The 22,633-nt window shown below is 43.7% G+C and overlaps 2 protein-coding genes across 3 annotated transcripts in view; one reads left to right on the top strand and one right to left on the bottom strand.

Annotated features, from left to right (window-relative positions):
* Positions 1 to 1,959: 1,959 nt before the first annotated feature.
* On the bottom strand, positions 1,960 to 5,645 carry myl2b (myosin, light chain 2b, regulatory, cardiac, slow). Its single transcript, XM_017414508.3, has 7 exons — positions 5,559 to 5,645; positions 4,265 to 4,354; positions 4,111 to 4,186; positions 3,800 to 3,904; positions 2,396 to 2,474; positions 2,270 to 2,318; positions 1,960 to 2,179 (listed from the first exon to the last, which is right to left on the bottom strand). The coding sequence occupies exons 1-7, from the start codon at positions 5,559 to 5,561 to the stop codon at positions 2,075 to 2,077; spliced, it is 507 nt and encodes a 168-aa protein (XP_017269997.1). The 5' UTR covers positions 5,562 to 5,645; the 3' UTR covers positions 1,960 to 2,074.
* Positions 5,646 to 16,423: 10,778 nt separating this feature from the next.
* cux2b (cut-like homeobox 2b) overlaps positions 16,424 to 22,633 on the top strand; it is a 120,832-nt gene continuing 114,622 nt past the window's right edge. The window contains exon 1 of one of the 2 annotated variants that reach the window (XM_017414724.3): positions 16,424 to 16,533. In XM_017414724.3, coding sequence (XP_017270213.1) covers positions 16,471 to 16,533 — 63 coding nt within the window. In that variant the 5' untranslated portion in view covers positions 16,424 to 16,470. Of the gene's footprint in view, positions 16,534 to 16,647; positions 17,261 to 22,633 lie in introns of those variants that run through there. The other variant, XM_017414725.3, reaches the window with a different exon arrangement.

The raw sequence follows: 22,633 nt of genomic DNA, 5'->3' as shown, positions 1-22,633 counted from the left end.
ATGTCTGGTTTCTACTTACTAAAGTCGACTATCAGTTCCTTCGACTTAGAGGTGTTCAACATGAGGTTGTTGCTGGTGCACCAGTGTCATATGCTGCACTGATGGGGAGAGGAAAAAAACCTCTCTGAAAACTCCTCTTCCTCACTGAGTGTTTTATTCCTGTCACATGTCTGTGACATTTCCTCTGCAGCTCCTCTGGGACTCGGGGTCTCTCTCCCTCTCTGGGCATTAGTTGGGTGAGGAAAGCTCATTTAGCTGCTTCTGCCATCTGAGCCACGGCCTGGAAATTCATCATAACAGAAGTAGAAATTACTGAGGCAGCACGGTGGCTAAAACAAGAGCAGGAAAAAAAATCTTTCAAAATCAATGGCTCAACTGAGAAAAGAAGAAGGAAAAAAAAGCTCAATAAAAGACTCGCAAAAACATACAATATTAGTTCAATATGAGCAGATTTACAGCAGCGAGGTTCTTGCGGTTTTATTTTTTATTTTTTATTCGTTTTAACTTTTCATGAAGTTTCGCTGACAAGAAATTCAATCTTCTAAATAAAGATTGGTCTTATAAAAAATAGATCAAAGCTTTAGTTGTGATTTGATCTTTTGTGCGTGTGTGCGTGTTTTTCAGCCGTTGGTTAAAAATGAGAGACAAAAATCATCAAAATGTGTGGACAAATTCAAGGTTAGGACAAACATCAGGCTGCAGATGTCTGTGGAATCTGATGCAGGTTTGTCAGACGAAGCGAGCGAAGGCCTCAAATAGACATTTTACTGTCGCTGAAATGAGCCCTATAGGAGCTCAGTTTCAGGCAGCCGGGGTGCAGTTTCTGCTTAATGAGTGTAAAACTACTCATTCCAGCTAATAAAGCTTTACATAGGATCCTTCTGAAGGGGGGTTTAGCCAGCGTCACCCTCGCTTATATTTAGACGTTTGAAGCAAAGCGCAGCAGCATTTTGATCAGAAGCTGCTGGGTTCAGATGGGTTTTTAATGCCGCGCAGTCAGCACGAACTAACACTTAAATGGCTGCATGCTGATATAATTAAACATCACCACTAAAAAAAAAAAAAAATGTTGTTCGACTGCAATAATGGGAGGCAAAATACATCCAGAAAAGTAAAGCCCATCGCTCCTTGATGAGATGCACACCGCCCGCTGCCTCTCGGGCCAGGGTTTTAAACTAGAATCATCTTCTGATGAGAAATGACAGAGTTCTTGTCATTTTGGTCAAATTTTGTGAATCACATTTTCACCCAAACTCATGTAATGTTGCAAAATCTCGTCTGCTCTGCCAGCACTCAGAGTATATGTTGTGGATGAGTGTCGGCTACTAAGGCAACAAATTTTAGCTCAATATCTGTAAAACTGATGAACTTTTGCCAAATTACGTGTTGCCTAATGTTGACTAGCTGTGGCAGCCATCGTGAACTGGAGTGACTTCAAAAGTTAATCAGCCGTACGTGTATAACCAATGGTTATTTTCTGAGAGTTTCTTCAATATCTGTTCAATGTTTCATGGGATATTTTGCTAACAGACAAACAGCGTTGACTCCAATAGTTTATAGCAGTTTTAAAAGCAGATATTGCACGATCAGTTTGTGCTCAGAGTATGTGTTGAGAATGACCCTCAGCTACTACCATACCAAACTGTAGCTCAGTATCTAAAGAAATGTCTGAGTTATAGATATTTTTGAGCTTGCAAACATCAGTTTACTGTGGCGGCCATCTTGAGTCAAATTCACTCCTAAAGTTATTCCCTTGTAGATGCACATTCAGTGATTACTTTCTGGAGAGTTTCATTCAAATCTGCTCAGTGGATCACAAGATATTTTGCTAGCAGACAGACAAATACACACAGACACAAGCAAAAACATCAGCACCCTTCCACCTCTGGCAGCTGGGGATAAATACAGTGCTGTAAACACTAATAAACATTAATGTCACAAATAATAAAATTCACATTGTGCAATCTATGCATCATTTATTAACCCATTATTGGAAGCTGAAAAAGGCTTTGATTGTCTACATTTTATTTGAGCTGTAGTTTGTGTGAGCGGAACAGCCTCAGGACGAACGGCTCTATTCTTGGTCTTTCTCCTCTCCATGTGTTATGATGTGAACCAGGTTCTTGTAGTCCAGGTTTCCTGCCACATCTGGAGGGAACGCTGCAAACATCTGTTCCATCTGCGGGGCGGGAAGAGAAAACAAAAACCTTTACATTGTTGTCTCAAACCAAAAACCAAATGGGGACCTTCGCCGAGGTGGAGCTCGGACCTCTTCAGCAGTGAATCTGTCGGCCTGAGTCGTCAGCATCTCCGTCACACTGTGAAAACAGGAAGTTGTCGTCAGCGGAGAAGGATCTCCCTTCCCCTGATGCTTCCAGGCTAGACTTTTACTCACAACTCTCTCTTTAAAATCCCCGTCCCTTCAGGGTCGAAGACTTTGAAAGCATTCAGGATGGTCTCCTCTGGGTCAGCACCTGAGGAATATCAAATCAAGCTATTCTTCTTTTTTTAAATATATGTTTAAAGCTTTAATTACAAAATTGTGGGAAAAAGAAAGTCCATTCCCTTTCAATTCTCTAGTTTTATGTATCAGGACATAATAAAACTGATCTGGTCTTTACCAGCTTCTAAAATTATTCAAATCAAACTTCAAGTTTCACCGTATTGTTATTTATTTGATAAGAATTTCAGTCAGGTTGAGGTTCTGGACTCTGATTGGCCCATTCCAACACCTTGATTCTTTTCTTCTTCAGTCATTCTGTTGTAGAACAGCTGCTGTGTTTGGGATCATTGTTCTGTTTCATCATGACCCAGTTTGGTCCAAGCTTCAGCTGTCAGATAGATGGTCTCACATTTGACTCCAGAGTCCTTTGGTCTACGGATGAGTTCATGGTCGACTCAATGACTGCAAGGAGTCCAAACCATCACACTTCCACCACCGTGCTGACAGCTGGTTTGAAGTGTTTCTGCTGAAATGCTGGTTTGCTGCTATGCATCTTTACTTTGGTCTCATCTGTTCAAAAGACATGGTTCCAGGTCTGTGATCCATTTTGACACAGCATGTTCCTTTTTTTTTTAGATAGAAAAGGTTTTCTCCTGCAATCCTTCCAAGCAAGCCATACATGCTAAGTCTTTTTCTAATTGTACTGTCATGACCTTTAACCTTTAACCTCCTAAACTGAGACCTGTAGAGTCTCAGATGGACCTCTTGGGGTTTCTGCCATTTCTCTGAGCATTGTATGGTCTGACTTTGGGGTGAAGTTGCTGGAACATTCACTTCTGGGAATATCAGCAGCTGTCTGAAATGTTTTCCACCTATGAATAATGTTTCTCTCTGTAGAATGATGACAACTCCGAATTGTTCAGAAATGACCTTTGACCTTTCCCAGATTGATGGGCAGCAACACTTGCTTCTCTAAGGTCATTGCTGATGACTTTCTGTCTTGTCATTGTGTTAACACACACCTGTCAGCTCCAGAGCAGCAAACTAATAAAACTCTTTCTTCTATATCATCATCACATCAGCAGCACCTGGCTGAGACTGAACTTCTTAAATCCTGAGGAAGCAGCGAGAATGGTCTTAGTTTTCACACAGTTTTTACATTTTGACTTTGTTTCTGTTTCATAAATAATGCCATGACGGAATCTGCTGTGCGTTTTTGTTCACTTGATGTTCGATTTGAACGATTTCAGGTCCTGGTACGTAAAAACCCTTGAACTGAGAGTGGGTGGACTTTTCTTCATCCCATGACTGCACACATGACGAGCTGTGATGTAACGAGGACACATCCTGACTCACCTTTTAGTTTCTCTCCAAACATGGTGAGAAAGACTGTAAAATTGATCGGTCCGGGGGCCTCCTTCAGCATGTCATCAATCTCCTCTTGTTTGACATTTAAACGGCCTGGAGAAGGGGGGTTGAGGTGAAAGTTTAGGGCATTGGCTAATGATTTTGTTTTTTTTCCACCAGCATTCAATCGCATTATTTTATTAATTACTTGATAAATGACCTTTGTGCCCAGGCGCCAGACGGTCAAGGATGATTGGTGAAAGTCCCACTACAGGAAAACAACAGCAACAAAACATGAAGAGGACACCAAACGAGCTCACCTAAAGCTGCGAAAGTGTCCCTCAGGTCATTCTTGTCAATGAAGCCGTCTCTGTTTTGATCCATGATGGTGAACGCCTGCAGGAGATGTACAGTTGCATGTTATGCTCCGAGTCAGCGAAGAAGAACGGACGGAGCATGGAGGACAAGGTTTACCTCTTTAAACTCCTGGATCTGGGCCTGTTCGAACATGGAGAACACGTTGGAGCTGGCGCCCTCCGCTCTCTTCTTTGCTTTCTTGGGAGACTGCAGAGTTTGGCACGTGGATTAGGATCTAAAACTACTGACCTCATCGTCATCACCATCATCATCATCCCAGCCGCCTGCTTTTGTTTCTGCCTCTGCTTGTTTGTTTTCAGGCACATTGACGAGCCCAGGAAGAGGGAGCGAGCGTGGGGGTCAGCTATTGCATCACGGGTAGCACTTACAATGGGGCGTTACGCGGGATTAGAGAACACCGTCAGTCTGCCGTGGGAACGCTCGCTCCAGCCACCAGCCCTGCAAGTCGACAGGGGAGGGTGCGCTCCTATGGTCCCAGGCTGGTGACAGGATGGTACCCTGAGCCCTGTTTGATCAGAAAACCCTCAGAGGGAAGGATTACGTGGAGCTATTTACGTGTCACCGCCGAGGAGCGGTGAGAAACAGCGCGAGGGGATGCGGTGTGACGACATCATGTTTGGATCCCCAGGCCTCTCGACAGCTGCTGCGGATTAGCTCTGGAGCGCTTGATATCTCTCAGACGGGACCTCTGGTGTCCAAAATCACTAATTCCTTTTTTGTGTGTGCGTGTGTGCGTTTTTAATAAGATTAATTTGTATTCTCGTGGTTATTGGATACAAGATGTGCCTGTTTAGAGCAGCGGAAATTGGTCCCAATAAGAGGAAAAAACAGGAGATACTTTCTGACCTCCTTCAGCCTGCACCTGTTGCTCTCCATAACCTCCTCTGTCTCCTCTTTACAACTATTTTGCCTTCTCTCCAGGGGTTTCCTCAGACCCCCTGCTTCTCTCCTCCTCTCTGTTTCTTAGGTGTTCGCCTTCAGCCTCATCGTCTTGCTCCTCTCCTCCTCTTCTCTTCGACTCGTTTCCCTTTGGCTTTTTCTTCTCTGTGACCTCCCCCTTTCTTGTCCCCCTCTCTCAACTCACGCCTGCATCCAACACTGTCTTAGCTCCAATTTTATTTTATTTTTTTAAACTTCCCGTCTGTGAGAAGACAAATAGGATCAATACATCATCAATAGGATAACTGGAACGCCGTCCTATCGATTTGATTTTTTTTTTTTAAATCTGTATTCAGTAGCCATGACCATATTGACATGTAGCACATTGATTAATTAGCCTGGGTGTGAGTGGAGCTAGATGTATAATTAGCGTTAATCAATCATGGTGGTCCACCGTACAAATATACAGTTTAGAAGCAGATTAACAGGCAGAAGAAGTGCATCCACTCACCATGCTTCAGCTGTAGCCGGATGAGGACCAGGCAGTGCTCTTTCTGCTTTGTGATGGAGCAGGGCTAGATATACTGACCCCCCCTCTCCCCTCTGATGCACAATGGCGCATGCTTATGGACTATAAATACTTCATGCCTTGTTTAGGCAGAGGGGCAGGTAAAGAGGGCTATTCTCTCCCTGCCACCGGCCACCATTGTCTGAGTTCATGAGATTTAGGGACAATAGCCAAACGTACATACCCCCATTACTGAGGCCCAAGAATAACAACAGGACATAGCTCTGGCTCGGGAAGGACAGTTGTGTTTATGAGTGACAGCTGCACTTGATGGGACCCATCATTCGGCTGTCCTGTTAGTGTTTAGTGGTCCGGGTAGAGGGTGGGAGGAGACGGGAGCTGGTTCACGGGCAGCAGAGTAAATGGACCTGTTAGTCAAAGCCCCCTGAGCCCCAATAAGACCAAGTCATAAACAGCACGGCATACGGCGGCAAACATTATAGCAGGAAACGATGCAGTTTAGCATTGTCCTGCTTTTTTTTTCTTTTAAAAAATGACTGTCAGGAACGGTGGAGAACAAGAGGAACCCAGAGCACAGACTCATTATAAAAAAAAAAGAAAATTTATTTTTAAACAAAAGAACAAGAAAACAAAAAGCTGACGGGGCAGCAAAACTAAAACGTAACAAAAATCCCAAGCAAATTACAAAAAGGCGAGGCGAGGCAAGGAAAAGAGAAATATGGAAGACTACAGTAGAGACACATGACGAGAGGGACAACCAGACAATGCATGAAGCAACAAGCAAACAGACTGAATGAACCAGTGAGGAAGTGAAGAAGGTGACCAGGTTTTAAAGACAGGGGTAATCAGGGGAAGTGAGCACAGGTGAGTGATTACAATTAGGAACAGGTGGGGTAGAAGGAGAAGTGAATGATGACAGGAAACAAAGACACGGGGAACAAAATAAATAAATAATAAAATAAAATGAAAAGAAAACATAACCCAAGAACCAAAGCCAAAAACAAACTCAAAAATACTTGAATTCATGACAGTGACAGTCAAAACTGAAAATGAAGGCACATTTTGCGATATTGTCTACCATTCTTGGCTCTTTAAAGAGATTTACAATCACATCCACTCATCCTGGGCATGGATGTCAGATAAATTTTGGGGCTTTTAACGATTGTTTTGAATTGATCTTTTTTTCAAGGTAGAATGATTATATGACATACTACTTCACTATTGTTTAGAAACAAGAATTAGGTGCACACGTTTGAATTTATTGTGGGTTTTCTCTAATCCACACAGGACCAGAACTATACATATAGGCTCATATATATACAGTAGATACATCCCACTAATATTTTGTTAAATGTTTCTTAGCAAGTTGCACCATGACCACATGCTTTTTTGTATCCATCAATAAGCTTTTGGACAGATATTTGAGATCTCTTTTAGGCAGAATTGGTGCAGCTCATTTAAATTTGTTGGTTTCCTGGCATGGACCTGGCTTTTGACATTTTTAGCAGAGTTGAAGTCGGGGCTTTGGGAAAACTATTCCAGAAGCTTCATGTTAGCCTGATTGATGCCATCAGGATCCAGGTCTGATGTGTTTGGGATCACTGTCCTGTTGGAACATACAAATGTATCCAAGTTTCAACCATCTAGCTGCTGATTTGAGGCGAAGTTGAAGAATTTGGAGATAGCCCTTCTTCTTCTTCTTCTTCTTCATCATTCTCTTCACCAGTACCACAGCATGATGCTGGTACCACCATGCTTGACAGCTGATGCAATATTCTTAGGTTTGAAAGCCTCACCTTGACTCCTCCGAACATGCCCTACGTCTTGTCAAATGCTGCAGTACTTGGCTGCATGTATATTTTTGATCCTGCGTGGCTGAGAGAGAATCCTCGATAAACTTGTGCAGCCATTTCTTGTTTTTTAAAAGCCATTGACTTTATATGTTGTATAATCATTTCACTCTGGATAAAGAGCAGCTTAAAGCCTTTAAAGGCCTAAATCAATATGACATTTATGCTCATGGTGAGTGTATGCAAACATCTGACCATAACTGTGTATTATATGAAAATAAACTCTTTATTTTTACATACAGCCCAGACAAGGGAAACATGTACAATGAATTTGTTTTTGTTGTTCTTCGGATTTAGTCGTACTTGCCATGCTCATTTTAAAGTAAATTAATAAACAGTTCATTAAATGCAGAGTCTGGGGTTTAATTTAGCTGGGAAAACACTGACATAGAAAAATAAAACTCCCAGTGATTTATTGCCTTTCGAACACAAATTTAGCGGGATCAAAATGATTGCACGCTACATATTTATTGGCGGCGCGTCGTTTGAAGTTCATCCATCAAAGAGCTCACACGTGGCTGATCGAGAGCTGAGAGTTGACATTTAGACTGAGGTGGAGCAGTCTGTCAATATGATGAGTACAGAGGTGACCATGCAAGGGAAGAAGATAAACAAAGGAACAAACAGAGCAAGCTTCTATGAGCTGCTGAAAGGAAAATCAATCTCAACAAAATGACTGAAAGAACGGGGGAAAAAAACAAAAAAAATAACGAAAAAAACAAACCTGTGAGCCAAAGCACATCTCTGTCTGTCAGACCTGGTGGTGTCTCTGTCACAGCCTGGACATGTATGACTGTCAGTGGGGCCAGCACACTGTCATGTCCTGATGGAGACAACGTGGTGAAGACAGCACGACAGGAAGTGTCTGTGTGTTGAGGCTGACAGCCGGTGCTGCGAAAACGGAGCCGCAGTTGAAGATTTCTTCCCACAGATCATCGTTAAAACAAAGGTTTTCTTCAGGTTACCTACCGCTTACCTTCAAAAGTTCAAACCATGCATGTTAGGTTAATTGGTGACTCTAAATTGGCCCGATAGGTATGGAGGAAAGGAGCCAACCCTCCTGACTGCCTTCCTCTGGAGAAGACCCAGAAATCACTGGAGGGATTATGTATCCTCTCTGGCCTGGGATCCCCCAGAAGGAGCTGGGGAGTGACTGCGTTTACCTCCTGGACCTGCTGTAATTTTCCAGCAGACTCATAAAATGAGACGAAACAATACAGAAGGAAAAAGGTAATCTTGAGAAGCCTCCACCCACCTAGGGATTGATACAAAGATTAAACGAGGTGCTCCGTTTGTATATTTCTGTCTTATCTGTATGTTTTTGTTAGTTCCTCTATGTCCTTACTTTTTGTCTACTCAGTGTGTTCTTTGTGTCACATGATTTTCTTTCTTTAGTCTACTTGCCATTGACTACAGAGGAAAATGAGCCCTTGTGGATAAATCCGGCACACTTTTACGGCATGCTCGTGCTCATGAAGATGCACTTTTCCCTTTTTTTTAACAGCTGTGAACTGAAATGCATCAGGACTTATTTGACAATATTAGGACACCTGGTTCCAGTTTCACTGAGCTATATTCCACTTTATTTTAGCACAACCGCTTTGGAAAGCAGCTTCCAGATCACAGAATTAGTTTTTGGTTTTTAACTCGGCACATTATGCTCTAAATTCTTTCTTTCTGTGCACCTGGTCAGGACTATTCACCCAAATGTGGCCCTTTTTGTGTCTCAACCATGGTTTATTGGAACCCTGACCTATTTTTTGGGACTTATTTACATTTTTGGTGGAAGGAAGCCTTTCAAACATTTCAAATCTGGTCAAACGTTTCTCTAAGTAATGTGTCGTTGTTTAAACTACAGCATTACATAAACAAGCTTTGAAGCATAATTACAAAAAAATGTTAAATGTTAATTAAACAAGATGAAAATTAAAAGGAAAAATGATGGATGAAGCAAAGCTGATAGAATTAAAAAAACACATTGGGTTCATATGTGCTTTAAGATAAAAGTCAAATATCATGTTTTATTTCCACGTTCCATGCTGTAATAATGTTTTTTTGAGACTCGTGATGAGAAAACCCTCATTAAGCACCTTACATGGACAACTACAAGACTCCAACAAAGTCTTACGTTACCTTGGCATTAATTCTGCCAGTTCTTGTACCTGTGCTGGAGGGTAGAAACACAATTTTTAAAGATGCAATTAAAGGTGCCAATACATCAGCACTAAAGCTCCCTTTCTGTCAGTTTAATCATTTCATTTTGTTTCCATCCTAGTTTTGGATTTGCTTCTTTTCATATTCAAACAAACCCACACAAAGAAATTCATTAAAAGATGTGTTTCGATCAGGAATAATGCGCTGTGACTTCATGATGTGTAAAAAAAAAAAAAAGGAGTTTCACGATGCCTCCCAGCAGAGGTCAAACAGGTCAAGGGAAGCCGGCTGAACTGACATTTTAACACCTCTCATGTTTTTTTTTGTACACAATCACAAGTTTTGTGATTTTTAAAGATTAGTGCGATGACGTCATGCACCTTTACCACTGAGCTGTCTGAACTTTCTGAACGTTTTGCAAACAGCATCTTATTTCTGCATTTTCTACTCTTTATATACACTTTATACATGAAAACGGAAACATTTAAGTCAAATTCAGCCAGAGTGCAGAGCTTGCACACCCAAACTCTCATCGACCTTCATATCTGAGCTCAGAAGTTTCTCTTCAAAACAGGAAGTGAATTTCTTTTTTATTTAAAAACAAAATTGTTAGATCTTTTACATAAAACTCTGCAGACACAAAATTGTAGGTGTGAGATGACCAGCTGCTTCTTCCACATATGGTTCAGGACAGCAAATGTTTGTTTCAGGTTTACTTTCTGAGTTTCTGTCAGATTCTTACGTCCCCCTGGCTTGGTCTCAGGGCTATAAGGGACCGACATAAATCCAGACGGTGAATGAGGAGTCATAATAGGCAGTTAAGATGTTTATTTTTTCCAGTTGTTAAATTATTTTCAGTACAGACTGATAAAAGCTTCAGGGAGACCTCAAGCCAACAGAACAAACAAAACAACCCTGAAAGAAAAATAAAAGAAACTTAACTAACTCCACAGAAAAACAAAAATATACAAACCTACAAAATAACCTACCTACCAGCACATAAACAGGAGAAAACTGTCAAACAAAATGGCAGCTCTCCCCTACAAAAGCAGTCTGACCAGGTTTATATTTACAAAGAAGGCATTTAAGCCTGTACTACAAGGGTGTATGACAGCTAAGAGCCCAAAAGTGCAACTTCACAGCCATTAAATAATGCATCTCAGGTAATTGGCTTGAGACCCAGGAAGCAGCACCCAATCACAGGAGAGGAGGCGGAGCCTAGGGGAAAACAAGGCATTCCTTTGATAAAAAAAAAAAAAGCAACATTCACACTGAGGGATGTAACATTGTTTTATGATGTGTGGTCATGGAGTGAGACACGGTTGTGTGGTTACCATGGTGACCCTGATGAGCCATCTCTTTCGATCACGGATCTCTTCTCACTTCATATACGGTTCATACGTCGGCATTTAGTCAGCTTGGATTTACTTCTGCTCCTTCTCCCCAGTAAATAAAAATTTGTGTACAGCCACAAAACCTACTTGAAGACTGAAATAAAGATGATAAAAAAATAAACTAAACTCATTAAGTTTGTGATCAAGAATAATCAAAGGACAAGGAAAAGCCCAAACCCCCTTTGGATAAAACTATGAACCATGCAGACCCGTTTGAGTCTTTTTTATAATTATGGGAAATTATCAATGTAAGTATTCCACTTTGAAATAAAAAGCATATATATGCATCACAGTAAATTATTTGAATGAACATAAAAAACTAAACCCCTTTGTTAGATACAGTACTTAATTATATGTGATAAAGGCAGATACCTTCAATTGCTCCAACTTTTAATTACATTTTTTAATTAAATGCAAGTTTTAGCTCTAATTCTCATGGCATCAGAATGACTGGTCCCACCTTATTCTGATGACGCAGTAATATGGTCCCACCCCAACTGCAACTTGCCTCAGATGTGTTACAAATCTTTAGTTTTCTGCTGCATTTCAGAGAAAGACCCCAAGGAAATTAATGATGCACAAACTGAGCAGTATGTCTTGTTTTATTCATATGTTTGCAAAAAACAAAAAGTGGACAGGAAAACTGCTAAAATTAGCCTTTTCTGTCTTGGTTATAAATATAAATAATATTAATTTAATAAGACAGAGATGGTGCCCTAACACGGAGAGCTCAGTGATCAAAGTGGAATATTCTTATCTGCAAGTAACCACGACACTTACATCTACAAGCATGAAATGCTCTTTTGAAAACATGCATTCTTTTGATATATATAATATAATGTTTCATCCACTGGGACTGAAGAGCCTCATGAGGCCCCAGAACCACAGGTTGCAGAACCCTGGCTTAGATTATTACCAACAATCAGTCCCAAAATACTTTTGAGCGTTAGAGAAGAAAGTCGGGTGGTGGACGCATTAACATTCTGCTAAATATTTTCTTTTGCTGAGGGTGGCAGTGGCTCAGGAGGTAGGGGTTTGAACCCCTGCCGTTGTGTCCTTGGGCAAGACACTTCACCCACCTTGCCTACTGGTGGTGGTCAGATGGTTCGGTGGCGGCGGTGTAATGGCAGTCTCACTTCTGTCAGCCTGTCCCAGGGCAGCTGTGGCTACAATGTAGCTCACCACCATCAGTGTGTGGATGGGTGGGTGAATGATTGTAGTGTAAAGCTCTTTGGGGTCCTTGAACTACATAAAGTGCAAGTCATTTACCATTTGTTTGATTTTTTTTAAAGATTTTAAAATTTCCATGATATCTGAACTGGGCTGAATTATCGTGATGTCATGGGGTTTGGGTCATATTCAGACATTGTTTTTAGTCACCCCAACACTGTGTGGATACGAGAATCGTCATCCGGACTGAAGAAGAAGAAGAAGAAAAAGACTCCTGAGAACTATTCAACCCGCGATACGAGGAACGATTTTGTACTGATCCCAGTTTCTCTTCGTAGGTTGACCCAAATCACACGACCCAACATTCCCCCTACAGAGCCGCTTCCATCCCCTTACACTGAGAGCCGGACATTTCTACCTTTGCTTTCAGAACATTTGATGGAGGTGACGTTCCACTTTAACTTTTTTGATCCTTTATTTACCCAGTTTGTCCAGTAGATAGTGCTATCAACCCACAACATTCAGCATCTCAACCATCACAGTAGGCTGATCAGGACTCACTTCTCATACCCCTCTCTCCACAGCAGTGGTTCACTTTGAGCTTCAGTCCCGTGAAATCAGTCTTTTTCTCTGTTTTAGCTGTCGATAAGTTCCAGTTTTAGTCAAATCGCTCAAGAAGTCATCCGCATCCTACCCCGCCGCCAACAAATGAGGTGTTTACTTATGATCATGTAATTGCCGTCCATAAAAAATGCAAGACATTATCACATCTACCAATGAATAAATGACTGCACCTTCATGTGAGACACTAATCAACTAACTTGAGCACAAGTTGAAGAACAGACGCTCTGCAGAGGTTCAGATAGGAATCACAGGTTTGTTTGTGAGGCTAATGTAAAAAAAACAAACAAAAAAAACCTTTGCTGTAGTGTTTTTGTTGAAACTTACTTACAGATTTAGGATTTTCTACACCAGATCGCCAAACAATGTTTAATTAAAAGGATTTGTAATTTGTGGCAAACATATTCAAAGTCACTAAAATAGCAAAGGATGAGGAAGGCCTACCACTTTTCATTTAAACCAGGATGCTTCTTTAAATATGAATTATCTGCATTTCAAAAAAAAAAGAAAAAAGAAAAAAGAAACACTGTCATTTGAAAATCCTCGTTCTATGACCTCATCAAAACGCTGAGTTTAATGCTCTTGGATAATTTCCCATCTGTGTCCTCGTTTCAAGCAAGCTCGCGCCGCTTTTTCAATGAAGCTTTTCAGAGTAATGTTTTAATTTGAGAAGGGGGCGGTGGGGTTACTGGAAGAGGCCCGCAGCGCTTTGTTGAGCGCAAGGTCAAGATTATGCTCAGGAGCGTCGGTTGACCTTAGGCCGTCGGATTCCGGGAGCTCGACAGCATTCAGGACTGGAGATTAGGTCCCACCCGGGTCCCCACAAATCCAGGACGCTTGACGCTGCTGCTGAGTTAGGGGCCGGCGGTCTGATCTCCCCATCTGGAAGTGGCCTTTAATTGCAAAATATTCTTGCTTGATCTGCAGGCAGGAAGCGTCTCCTGGTTGCCGAAGTCATTGCTACTGGGCACGTAGGCAAGAATAAAGACTCAAAGGAAGAAAACAGCGGGCTGACCTGTCAGTCTGCACTGACTTGAAGTGTCCTGATCCAGAGATTTAGCTGGTTTAGAATTAGCCTACATGTTGTCAAAGTGTGTAACTCATAGAAAACAACACTGTCTTTCAAAGTGCATGTACACTATGAACAAACAGGTAGAATAATTAGACATTTTGGTTAAAAATGGAACCAAACAAGGGACCGAGGGTGCTTCTGAAACATGCTTACACATCATGGTCGTCATGGATCACCTTTAAATACTCATTTTCTCATTTTCACCGCCAAAAATAGAAGATTTTTGCTTCACCCTAGAGCCACAGCAAAGGGCAATAAGCTAAACTTTAAATTTTCCTTTTAATTTCCACCTGAGGTGTTTGTCTGCGGCAGATTGTTCCTCGAGGGATTTGGAACATGAATCATGAGAAGAATTTCCACAAGGGACACATTTTTACTCGGAAAATCATCGACTGCATAAGGTACTGTACGAGGTGGGGCACATGTAGGGTGACTGGTAGGTAAAACAAGGTGCAGACAGTAAGTTTTGATGGATACAATTAATCTGTTATAGTGGCAAGGGTTGTGTCAAACTAGAAGAGGAAGTTTTGATGGGTGCCAAAGCTGCTACTGCCCAGAATTACAGCAGAACTTTGTGAAAACATGCCTACGTGTTGACGGACGAACTGTAGAGGGAGCGCAAAGAGAACCGAGACCAAACAAAGCCTTAAAGCTGCCGCCTGTGGCTCAGTGTGGTCACCACGGTAACAATACACCCGTGTCTGAGGGACAGACAAAAAAGCAGAGCAAAAAGTAAGTCTCAAACAACTGTATTTTTATGTTCCTACGATGCTTTACGTAGATGTGACAAGTTAAAATGTAGTAAAAACAATTCTAGTTTAAAAGAGAATATTTTGAGCCAAATTATAATTAAATTGTATTCTGTATTCTAGGTAAAAGAAGAGAAAAAATGGTGACATTTTGCTATATAACTTGTATATGTACCGAAGAGGTGTGGGAGTAGGAAGAGCTTGTTTGCACAAAATATTTTTCTTCAGACAAGATCTATGAAAAAGAACAACTTTTAGACATCTTACAAACTCTATAAAATCATAAAACCTAAACTGCATTTGTGCACAAACCATAAATGACATCAAAACGCCGGTTCAGGCATGTAAAGTCCATCTTTCTGTGACTCATTTAAACTTTTAATGATGTATCTACTGTGAAGCCTGTCTGAGTCAGAGAGCTCCACACAGGGCTGGCTTTTCTCATCTGTTTCACCACAACCCCCATTGATCTCTACTACTTTTCTCTTGCAGCTTTTTGTGCAAATGATGTGCACGTTGTGTGACGCGCCGCTATACCAGAAGTCCCTGCATCATTATCCAGGACAGGATAGTAATACAGGTGCCCCAGTGCACTGACGCCCCTTCAACAGCTAATGGAGGAAATCCCACCTTGGAGCTGGCTGTAAGTCCTGGGCGTGTGTTGGTGTCAGCAGGGGAAGCACCTGACACGGCGTTGGAGCTGCACAGCAGCACACGCTGCTCCTTGACCAAACGAATTAGTCACTTTAAGTAGAAAAAGAGCCCTCTCATGCCTTATTAAGTTAGACAGAGTCAGCTTTGTGGCAGATAAACTCTGGTCAGGATGGTACCTTCAAGTGTCAAAACAGTCAGTATCAGAAAAACCTCTTTCCCTCCCAGAGAGATGGATGGATGAATGGATAGATGGATGGATGGAAGGTTGGATGGATAGATAGATAGATAGATAGATAGATAGATAGATAGATAGATAGATAGATAGATAGATAGATAGATAGATAGATAGATAGATAGATAGATAGATAGATAGATAGATAGATAGATAGATAGATAGATAGATAGATAGATAGATAGATAGATAGATAGATAGATAGATTGTCACATTATCTACCTACCTATTGATCTGTCTATTCATTTATAAATAAAGACACTGTCGAGTGTCCAACACTAATTATTTCATATTATCAGTATTAATAGGCAATCTACTATTACATTATGATTGCAGCTATCCCAGATTAAAGGCTAATGAATAAATCTTTGCCCAGATTCAGACAGTTTCGACAGGATACCCAGATGTCCACTGATAACAGACCACTGCATGTATTGATACTGGAGCCTTTTCTAGTTTGCCACTCTGCCTCTAATTATAAAATCCCATGCGCTCCTGTAATAAACACACCAAAAAAAAAAAAAAAAGGCAGAAGTAGGCTTGGCTATTTTCCCAGAACTCAACTAATCTACACATCATCTCCTTCCCTTTTCCAGACAGTATTGATCAGCCTCGCGTTTTTACGTCAGTATTGATAACTTTTTGCCAGAGCAAAATCAGGCGCAATTGTCCAGTTAATGTTACCAGAGGACTACATTTAGCTTTATTTTATTTTATTTTTTAATTGAAATGATCAAACAGGCAGGCAGATAGCCAGAAATAGTCTCCACTTTTTCATCCAACCCCCCCTCCTCAGTTTTAATTCCACAAAAAAAGAAAAGATGTTGGAGGACTTGTCAAACATGGATGGAAGTGTGTTTGTTACTTTTCTTTAAAAAAAAAAAAACAGAAAGAAAGAAAAGGAAAAAGTGGGACCGGTGATGGTTGTTTAACGAGGGGGAATCCAGCCCACATATTTATTGCAGCCGCTGAAAAAACCCTCCTCAATATCCCCCAAGATGGCCGCCGATGTAGGATCGATGTTTCAATATTGGAAGAAATTTGATCTTCGGCGGCTCCAGGTTAGTGCTACCCTCACCCCCTTTTCCCCTCCGCGGATCTCCGCAGCGGTGCGTCTCCGCCGGGCTCCCCCCGGTGCATGCGGGCTCGACTTCGGGGGGCTCGGCGAGCCGGAAGGGGGTGGGGGAGAGAGGAACGCGAGGCGCCGTCCGCGTCGATGGGGCTATCAGGAATTGATCCGCGCTGCGCCTTTGTTCGGTTCAATCATCGATCGGCGGCGGAGGGACCGCGGAGCAGCGCCGCCTCAGCCGCTCCTGCTCTGGGATCAGCACCGCGGACAGCCGCTGGAGCTCCTCCGCCGCTCCGCCGCTTCGCCCTCCGCCGCACTTAGACGAAGGGGAAACTTTTAATGCGCCGTTTTTTGGACGTAGTGTGTAACTTTTTCTCTTATTTTTTTTGTTCCTGTGTTCTCCTGCCTCCGCTCACGCGCAGCCTCACAGTTTTTATGCGGCTCTCGGCGGCGGGGCTGCCGGGGCTTCCAGCGGGGCTAGCGGGACCTTTTAGTCGCTATCGCCGCTGCTTTTTTTAGGGGAGGGGGGGCGGAGAAAAGTTTTTTATTCGTGGTTAGGAGAGTTAATTAATTTATGCTTTTTAAAGACGGAACGTGCCTCCCCCTGGCCTCTGCCGTGGCTGGCAGCTGTTAGACCCCTGTTTTTATTAATATTTTTGAGTGTTTTGAAGTGGCGGACCGTGATGTAGCAGCCTAATGTTTCCTGGAGGATGTGGCAGGTGAGCACTCTGTTTCTAACCGGGCTGGTTCCGGGACTCACACGGTATGTCAGCTCCGGAGCCCCCCCGGCTGAAAGTTGAATTTGAGGGCGAGATGCTGGGTAAAGTCAGGCGGTGTTTGCAGTGTCCGCTCCCCCCACCTAGCCCCCGGTCCTCTCCTCTTCCTGGAGCCGCGTGTTAAGGCGCTCCGCTCGGCTGGGGGCGCCGCCGCCGCCCGCTGTGTGGTTGTATCCCTCCTTCCCCCCTTCCTCTGATGAACCTGGCTCTGGTCTCTGTGTCTGATGTTGTGTGACGGGAGACACGAAAGCAGTCCGGCTCGGCTCGGCTCGGCTCGGCTCGTCTCGGCTCGGCTCGTCTCGGCCGCTCTCTCTCCCCCCGGCTGGGAGCCACAGGGCCGGGCGGGGGGAGCTGCTGCTGCCGCCGCCGGGGCTCCACGGAGCGGCCCCTGTCTGCTGTTTCACCCCGGCTTACCTTCACACTGGAATCTAAACATTAAAGTTTACTGTTATTCATAAAATCAAAGCCACTAACAGGGGGCTGCTAAGGCTGACATGAAGCCAGGGCTGTGCTAGAATATAAGGTACCTCTTTTACAATAAGGGTACATTATTAATGCTCTACAAACAGGTTATTCATGCCTCTGTAAACACATTTATAAAACACAGGGCATACATTAGAGCAGACTCACTATTTGGCCAGATCAGGTGCACTTTTACTCATTCAAGTAAACGTATGTTGTTGTTGTTGTTGTTGTTGTTGCTACTTGCTCAGCTCCATCTTCTTTACCAGCCTCACCGTTCAGGCTGGAGCCAGAGCCTGACTCCAGCGGTCCTTGGACTGGGACAAGTTTGGGGGGATTGGGGGGACACCCCGGACAGGTTGTCATGGGGTCACAAATATACAGAGACAACAGATACGCACGGCCGACTGACTTACACCTAGTGGCGCTTTTAGCCCCGTTAAACCTAACGTTAATGCCTTTCGGTACTCGTGCGTGCGCTGATGGTGGGGAAGAATGTTTGAACGCTGCACATTGAGGCTGCAGCGGGCTTTGAACTTGTGACCTCCTTGTATAGAGGGGCTCTAACCACTGCCCCGCCATGCAGCTACCCTTTGAACTCCGGAACAAGCTTTGCATCTACAGAAACACTCGTAGAGCTCACATGCAGGTAACATACTAACAAACGTGGGTTACCTGAAACCTCCAAAACAGGCCCTTTTTTTATCTAATGCAGTGCAACTGCTCATTAATGGTTTATTAGATGTTTACAGCTTAATTAATACCTGCAGTATCGGCTGACTATAACTTCTAGGAGTACTCTCACTGCAAAGCGGTGCAGAATATAATAATAGGGGGATACAGGATCTCTGTATGTAGGTGTTAACTCTTTACTTGCGTTCCCAGGATTCACATCAGCTCATTCTCAGATAAACATTTTTGATTTCACCCACTATCAAGACATAAGAGGAAATAAATACAAGTCTAACCTAGAAGTGTTGCCGTCAGCTTCTTGTTCCATTTATGACCAGGCAGAAGGTGGATTATATCATAAGGAAGCTCTGGTAGTCGTTCACGTTGCGTGTAAACCTCTGCAAACAAGTTGTACTACTCTAGACGGGAAAGGGGTCAGTCTACGCCTTGGTTTGTCCAGCCTCAAACTTCCTTGGCTTTTCGACACCGATTAAGCTTTACAGTCCGGAAAAGTTTTGGTTCATTTCGCCCTCAGCATGTGTCGGAAAGAGGTCTCCCTGTAAGACGTTTCCTACGGGGGTTCTGGCTGAATGTGACACCTTCTGCTAAGTGTGTCAAAAAAATCAATTAACTGCCTTGCCTCTCGTCCAGCTTCAGTCCGAGCCAGTCGTCGCTGCAGCTGTTTTACACAGAGCCACCTTCCTGCTTCCCTGCATCTGCAAGCTGGTTTTTGTGTTTTTTTTGTTTTTTTTCCCACTCTGGAGCATTTACTTTCTCATTACAAGTTATTATATCAGCAGCCTGAGTGTGCAGTTTTTATCTTGTTTTTGGTGTTTGTGCCCCTCCGACCCGCTCAGGATGAATAATTCACCTGCAGGCTGATGAAAAGAGGGCAGGGGGAAAGTGCGAAGCGCTGAGGTGGAGTGACCTTGGTTCCCGCTGGCTGCGGGTCGCCCGGCTGTTGCCGCGGTAATCATTCACACCAGCCAGATGGCATTTCTGTGGGCGAGCGTGAAAAGGACGGGTCAGGGTCTGTCCTGCCAGGCCTGGAGACAGCTCACGGGCCAACAACGCACCTGAAGAGAGGATGTTGGAAGTGGATGACGACTTTGGACGGTCAAGCAATGAAAAAAGAAAAAAAAAAAAAAGCTGGGATCGAATCAAGCAGGAAGGCTGCTGTTTTTTTCTCAGATATTCTTAAACCCTGTCAAACAGAAAATTACACACTCAGGTGAGGATTTCTCAAGGATGTTATCAAAGCAGATCCTAAAAGCCCCTTCTTGACTTCCGCAAACATGGGCTGGATGCCTTTTACCACAAGTTACTTTAATCCCTCTTCTTCTTAAATATACATACATAAAACAATGTTGCAATGCTGGGCTCTTATGGCGAAATAACGCGCCCCTTGTTCATTAACATCCCCTCCGCCTGGTTTCCAGCCCTCTCTCTTTCACGGCTCTCTGAGGCGGCGCGGGCTTTTAGATCAGGAACAAAAGCTTGTGATTGTACTACATTTAGCATGACTCAGTCGCTCCGGTGTCAGCTCTAATCCACACACAGAGACAACAGTATTGCCAAACAGTGAAATTGCTTTGCAGCCTGTGAGCCAGGCTGCCTCCGCTGCCAGCCTGCTCTGTGTGCTGTTTGCCAGTAGCTCCTCCACACACACACACACACACACACACACACACACACACATGGACACACACCATGCCTGCAATCTCAAATTGGCTGTGAAAATCGCTCTCTGTCTCCCTTTCATTCATGCTTTCATATATTTGTTTGCTGATATTGTTAATGTCACATGCATCAGTGTAATCTCATTTCGCCGGAGAGGAAGGGACTCCGGAGTGCCTCAGATCTTGTTTTATTTATTATAATGACTGGATCGTTTCATTCATACGCTGTGAGAGATTAGCCAAGGAGTCAAAGCTGACCTCCACGGCGACTGGGGAGGTGGGGTTTGGGTGGGTGGTTTGGGTACACGAGCTCGTTGTGTCTTTTTTTTTTTTTTTTTTATCGTTTTGTTTTCTTTCTTTAAAAAGCTTGCCTTTTGTTGTCAGCTCTCTCAGATCCCCGGCAGTGTAGGCGTTTTCGCGCCGACCCTCCGCCCGGACGCCTCGGCGAAGTTGAGGGGCGAGGTCGCGTCTGTCATCGCCTTACAAGATCCGCCACCCCCGCACGCCTTTCCTCTTCGGCCGCGAAAGCAAAGCAAATAAGGTGGGGGGGAGGGGGTGGGCTTCGCGCGACTCCAAATTGAGATGTGAAATCCTGGACGATTGCGAGACGAGCGCATAAAACAGATGCAACATTCGCGAGGAGTGGAACAGACTTCCGCATTAAGCTGTTTAACCTCTCAGTGTAGCATTTGTGGTAGAGACTTCAAAGCAGACACTTTGGCTTTTGGAAGCGGAATGACAAATGGGTTTAGAGGCAGCCGTGGCGAGCGTTCTCACAAGAAGACTAGGCCTGTCATTAATGTCGGCTTAATCACTTTGACCTTCCTTCAAGTAGATTTCCATACCTAGCCGATCATTTTCCGCTGTGCTTGTGCTCCTGTTCGCAGAGCATCGTGCATGAGCCGCTGTTCAGCGAGCTCAGGAGCTTCTAAGTCATGGAAGCCGGTAAAAATTGATCCCAAAAAAATCATTCTTCCTTTTAGCTTACAACCACAGCACATTGTTATTTGATGATGCAACAACTCAGGTGATCTTTTAGCGCTCGGGGCATACGTTGGGAATGACCCTCCGCTACCACCACACCAGACTTTAGCTCACGAAGTGTAAAATTCACCGACGTGTAGCCGTCTTTGGAGTCAGCGAAGGTTGACTCCTAGAGTGAGAAAGCTAAAGGCGCACATCGTGACGGATTCGTTGAAATCCGTCCAGTTGTCCAGGAAGCTGTCTGTTGTCTGTCAACAGACAGTGTTGGCTCCCAGCGGTTTTGAGGCGAGGCTTGAAGCCAAGCCATGCGCGGTGTGTCGCAGGGGGCATTATCACGGCTTTTTTAAGACAAAAAAATCCCAGCTGCAGCCAAACCACGACCACCGTGGTTCGCCCCAAAACACAAAAACACAACCCAAACGGCTGCCACGGCTGATCGGCCTCAGAGGGCACAGAAAAAAAGGCTCTGGCTTACAGTTTCACAGGCGCCGAGCTGAAATTTGGCGTCGCATACACCGGCTTGCACAAGATGTTTTGTGTATCAATAACTGCTGGCTTGACTAAATCAAAAAGTCATCTCAGGCACATTTTTGACTGGAAGCACCTGGCTCTTTAAAGCCCTGAGGACCTTTTTTTTCTTTCTTTCTTCAAGAACCTCTAAGTATCTCTCTTTTTGCTCTGACCACTGAGTTTAGAAGCACAGAGCAGATTAGCGTATATAAGTTTGTGGAGCTGGGGGAAAAAAAAAAACCCAAACCAAAAACACCTGTCTTCTATGCTGCGTCGGGTTCCCAGCAGGGATATAAAACATCTTCTACCCCTCAGGTTCCCAACGTGGAGACTGGAGGATAAGGGCAAAAGACGAGGCCTCCTGAAAACGCCTCGTGCAGCCAAACTATTGACTGTAACCAATGAGATATGTTTGTCATTTGGAATAATTTATAGCTTTTATTGCTGTTTTATTGTTTCTTCTCCCCCTCCGCCGCCTTATATTGCTAAGATGGCTTCTTTTAAGAGTTTCAATGAGGCGCTCGGTGACAGAAGTGTTGTTTCAGGCTGCGATGTCCTTTCAGTCAGGATAAACATCCACAGCTGTTTTTTTGTTGGAACTTGAAGAAGGTAATTCAGCCGACTAGGCCCAGCCGAAGGTAAGTGAGATTAAAAGAAATATATATATATATATATATATATGAAAGCTATCTTTTTGTTTTTACGTGGCGGGGTGTTGGAGATAGAGAGAGAGACAGTGCTCCAGGTGTTTTAGCAGGAATGCCCCCCCTGGTAGTTGACAGCGCTTCGTAGCGAGCGAGACGCCCGATTTTTCACGGCGGCGGCGCTCTCTCTCTCTCTCTCTCTCCCCGTTCTGCAGCCCCAAGGCCGGAGCAATTGCTTTGCAGGAGTAAATAACCAGCTCTAACAAAACTTCAGGGACACATTAGTGTGCTGGAGGATGGCTTTAAGGCGGTGGGGCCGTGTCTTCTTCCCTGGCAGAGAGGCCGGGAGGAAGTACGAGGAGCGG

The sequence above is a fragment of the Kryptolebias marmoratus genome, linkage group LG1 (genome assembly GCF_001649575.2).
Source record: "Kryptolebias marmoratus isolate JLee-2015 linkage group LG1, ASM164957v2, whole genome shotgun sequence".
In the NCBI taxonomy this organism is placed as follows: Eukaryota; Metazoa; Chordata; class Actinopteri; order Cyprinodontiformes; family Rivulidae; genus Kryptolebias; species Kryptolebias marmoratus.
The sequence above is the reverse complement of the archived record's forward strand: the minus strand, read 5'-3'. Positions and strand labels throughout refer to the sequence as shown.